The sequence below is a fragment of the Arachis ipaensis genome, chromosome B06, assembly GCF_000816755.2.
Source record: "Arachis ipaensis cultivar K30076 chromosome B06, Araip1.1, whole genome shotgun sequence".
Classification (NCBI taxonomy): Eukaryota; Viridiplantae; Streptophyta; class Magnoliopsida; order Fabales; family Fabaceae; genus Arachis; species Arachis ipaensis.
Genome location: NC_029790.2, coordinates 76460909 through 76465756, shown reverse-complemented (window position 1 = coordinate 76465756; position 4848 = coordinate 76460909). Strand labels below are relative to the sequence as shown.

The following is a 4848-nucleotide window of genomic DNA, read 5'->3' as shown; positions in this document are numbered from 1 at the left end:
ATGCATTGTAGAATGGTCTTTGTCCATGATATCTTGGAGGGTGTTGTTGCCTAAAGGGTTGATCAGATCCTCTTGGCTCCATCCATCTTTGATTGGTCTGACCTTGATGCATGTTCCTATTATAACTTCCATTCCTTTCAATAACATTAGAACCAAACTCAAAGCGAAAGGGGTGAGAATTCATAGTAGCTAATGAAGATAAAAGAAGAAAATAAAAACAAATAAACAAGTAAAAGAAAAATATTTACAATAACCAATAATAAGACACACGATTGCAGTTCCCCGGCAACGGCGCCATTTTGAAAGAACTTGGGAGATTGATGGTTTAGAGGTTATAGTAAACTCTCGTTGCAAGTATAGTTACTAAACCAAGCAATCAACCTTTCTTTCAAACGTTTTGGTTGTCACAAGTAACAAACCCCTTTTTAAAATTGATAATCGAGTATTTAAACCTCGGATCGTCTTCTCAGGGAACTGCAGGGAAGTATGTTCTTATTATTGGTTATGGAGATTGTAAATTGGGGTTTTCAGAGTGAGGAGTGAATAGTTGAATTAGCAAATAAAGTAAATGAAGAACAAGCAATTTAAATGGCAAGTAAAATAAATAAATGACTGTAAATAAACGTTTGGCAAGGTATGAGAGATTGGACGTCCTATCCTAGTTATCCTTATGAATGATGATGAGAATTGAATCTTAATTCTACTTTGTTAACCTTTACTAAGATAAAGGAAGGTCAAGGGATTAATTGGTTTGATCTTCGGATCTTATTTATTTTCTAAGAAAAGATTGGGATTATTGAAGTTCAATTTAATTAATAAAGATAACAATTATCAATCATGTTTGAGTTTGATAACTCCTGAGTTGCTGATTTCTTAACCAAGACCAAAAGGAGAAAAGTAAATCTACTAGAATAAAAATGTCTTCAGTTGGGAATAACAATAATGTAAATAAAAGAAAGCAATAATAAACTGAAATACCTCAATTAACATTAATTCAAAGAGTAATCTGTAACATAGAAGAATTCATAAATTAAATTGCAAAAGTAAATAAAAGGGAATATTGAACCTGATAAAGAGATAATCCTGAAAGCGAATAAAATCCTAATTCTAAATTCTAATACTAAAGGGAGAAGAGAGAGGAGAGAACCTCTCTCAAAACTAAATCTAAATCACGGAAAACTAACTAAAGTGGAGACTCCTTGAATGGATGCATTCCACCACTTCATAACCTCTGGTCTATGCCTTCTGGACTTGGATTTGGGCTAAAAAAGGGTTCAGAATTCGCTGGGAGCGTTTTCTGCAATTTCTGGTGCGTGGCCTCTGTCACGCGTCTGCGTGGGTCACGCGGTCACATCATTCGGAGTTTTCCTTGGCATGCGGTCGCGTCAGTCATGCGACCGCGTCATATGTGTTTCGCTCGAGGCGCGCGATAGCGTCAGTCACGCGTTCGCGTCGCGCTCTCTTCGCACTGGCATGCGGCCGCGTCGTCCATGTGATTGTGTGGCTGCCAGTTTCTTCACAAACTCTGTTTTATGCTTTCCTTCAATTTTTGTATGTTTCCTTTCCATCCTTTGAGTCATTCCTACCTTAGAAGATCTGAAACTACTCAACACACTAATCACGGCATCGAATGGAAATAAAGGTAATTAAAATAATTAATTTTAAAGCATAGGAAACATGTTTTTCACATACATCACATAATAAGGAAGGGAAAATAAAACCATGCAGTTAATATGAATAAGTGGGTGAAGAATTGAATAAATCAATCAGATTAAGCACAAAATATATCATAAAGTATGGGTTTATCAGCTAGTCCTTCCTAAGGGAGAGGACTAGGATTTGCGAATAAGAGTTAGCTCAATCACTTGACTTTCCTTTATTTAGTAAGGGTTAACTAAGTAAAAATAACAACCTTTTGATACTACGCTTGAGGAATTCCAATAAGGATAGAACTTCCAATTAATCATACCCCCGGTTAAGGCTTTTTATTATGAGTAGATAAATCTCTTTTAATTTACATTGCTTTAATTCACAATCCTTTATTTTCCTGCCTTTCAACCCTCAAAATTTCTCGGAAAACTCCTGATTAATAAAATAACACTCTTTTGTCAACTAGTTGGGAGACGACCTGGGATTCATACTCCCAGTATTTTTATTATAATTTTATGACAACCTTTCTAAATTGATAAGCGCATTTTTGCTGGTTAAGGACTATACTCGCAACGTATTCCTTCTATTAATTTCTTAATTGGCTGATTTCCGCCCTCATCACCGGGGATTGATTTAGATTGACAATGATTAAGTAGGTGATAATCTAGATTAAGCACTTTTTCTTTGTTTTTGTTAAGCATTTTAACTGTTTGAAATTTTCTTTCAACTAACCTTAACCACACTCTATCAGTAGTGTTCTATTTTAGTTTTTCTGGTGTTTTTGTGTTGTATGCCAGGAGGGAGAAGAGGTGAATCTACCTCTTTTGATTCTGAGCCAAAGAGAACACTTTTGAGAAGAAGAAGAGAAGCAAGAGGATCAAGAGATGGAGGGTAACGTCCCAAATCCACTTGAGGATGTGGCTAACAACAATGGCCAACCTCAGAGAGGAGTTTTAGCTTCCTATACTACTCCAACCCAAGGAATTGTGGGAGTAGTTTCTTAACTCCCAATGTCCATGCTAATAACTTCGAACTCAAGCCTCAATTGATTACCCTGGTTCAGAATAATTGTCAATATGGAGGAAGTACTGCTGAAGATCCAAACCAACACCTCTCTTTATTTTTTAGAATTTGTGACACTGTCAAAACCAATGGAGTCCACCCTGACATCTATAAACTCTTGTTATTCCCATTTTCACTAAGAGACAAAGCCACATATTGGTTAGAAACCTTCCCTAAAGAAAGTATCACCAATTGGGATGATTTTGTCAATAAATTTCTACCCAAATTCTATCCACTCCATAGAGTCATTAAGCTAAAAATTGATGTGCAAACCTTCAGACAGCTAGAAAGAGAATCATTGTATGAAGCCTGTGAGAGGTATAAAGCTTTGATCAGAAGGTGTCCAGAAGGAATGTTCAGTGAATGGGTGGAGTTGCAGAATTTTTATGAAGGCTTGTCCTTGCCTTCTAGGAAAAGTTTGGATTATTCATTAGGAGGATCTTTGCAAATGATGAAAACTGCTCAAGAGGCACATGATCTTATAGACATGGTGGCCAACAATGAGTACTTCTACTCCTCTGAAAGGCAAGCAGTCTCAAAGAAAGGTGTATTTGAACTTGAAGGAGTTGATACAATATTAGCTCAAAATAAACTCATGCACCAGCAACTTCAACAGCAAATTGAAATGATGACAAAGAGGATAGATGGATTACAACTTGCAGCAGTGAGCACAACTAACCAACCACCAGTGGTGTGGGGGCAGCAGGAGGAAAGCTATGAAGAGCAGCAGCCTGAACAAGTGCAATACATGCACAATCAAGGTTCTGGACCATATGATTTCCATGGAGACACTTACAACTCATCTTGGCGAAACCACCCCAATCTGAAATGGGGAGAGAACCAGAAGTAGCAACCTTGGCAGAGGAACTCAAACCAAAATAACTTCCGCAACACAAACCACCAAAACCACCAAAACACTAACCAAAATCCATACTGAAAACCACAAAATAATCAACTTCAATCTAACTTCTATCCACCCAATAACCCATCAACCAACCAAAACAACTTTCATTCCCCATCCACTTCCCACACTCAACCACAACCACCACAAGAATCCCAAAGAATCTCTAACCTGGAGATGATGATGGAGAAAATGATCAAACATCAAGAATTGGCCAACAAGAACCATGAAGCTTTACTTAGGAACCTAGAAAGACAATTAGGACAACTGTCCAAGCAAACAGCAGTTGAGAGACCAACAAATGCACTACCAAGTGACACTATTCCCAACCCCAAAGAAGAATGTAAAGCAATTGAACTTAGGAGTGAAAAGACATTGGAGAATAACAAAGAAGCCAACAAGAAGCCAGTAGAGGATGATAAGGCCAATAGCCAGGAAGAAGTGAAAGTTAAAGAGAAGGATCAGGAAGAGCTCAGAAAGAAGGGTGAAGAGTCTCAAGCTTCAAAGAAGGGAAAACAAATCATGATAGAGCCTCTACAAGAACAGAGGAAGGAAGTTAAACACTACATCCCTCCTCTGCCGTATCCCCAAAGATTGCAAAGAGAGCTTAAGGATCAACAGTTTCCCAAATTCTTGGAAGTTTTTAAGAAGCTAAAAATCAACATTGCACTTGCTGAAGCATTGGAGCAAATGCCTCTTTATGCAAAATTTCTCAAAGAGCTCATCAATAAGAAAAGAAGCTGGAATGAAAAGGAAACAATGGTCTTAACTCAAGAATGCAGTGCAGTGATTTAAAGAGGTCTCCCACCAAAACTCAAAGATCCTGGGAGTTTCATGATATCTTGCACCATAGGCAACATGACCTTAGAAAAATCTCTCTGTGACTTAGGAATTAGCATCAATTTAATGCCCCTCTCACTAATGAAGAAGCTTGCAATAGAGGAAGTCAAGCCCACCAGGATGTCACTTTAAATGGCTGACACATCACTCAAGATACCAAATAGAGTTGTAGAAAATTTATTGGTGAAGATTGGAGAATTCATTTTCCCTACTGACTTTGTTATCTTGGACATGGAAGAAGAGGGACACAGTTCAATCATATTGGGACGACCTTTCTTAACAACAGCAAGAGCTATCATTGATGTGGAGAAAGGTGAGATGACCCTCAGGGTGCATGATGAAAAAATGATCATCAATGGCTTCAAGGCCATGCAGTATCCTCTTGAGAAAGAAAA

The 4848-nt window shown here is 37.8% G+C and overlaps 1 protein-coding gene across 1 annotated transcript; it reads left to right on the top strand.

Moving 5' to 3' along the window:
• LOC107646963 lies at positions 3200-4408 on the top strand. The gene is made up of 2 exons (XM_016351104.1): positions 3200-3558; positions 3856-4408. The coding sequence occupies exons 1-2, from the start codon at positions 3200-3202 to the stop codon at positions 4406-4408; spliced, it is 912 nt and encodes a 303-aa protein (XP_016206590.1).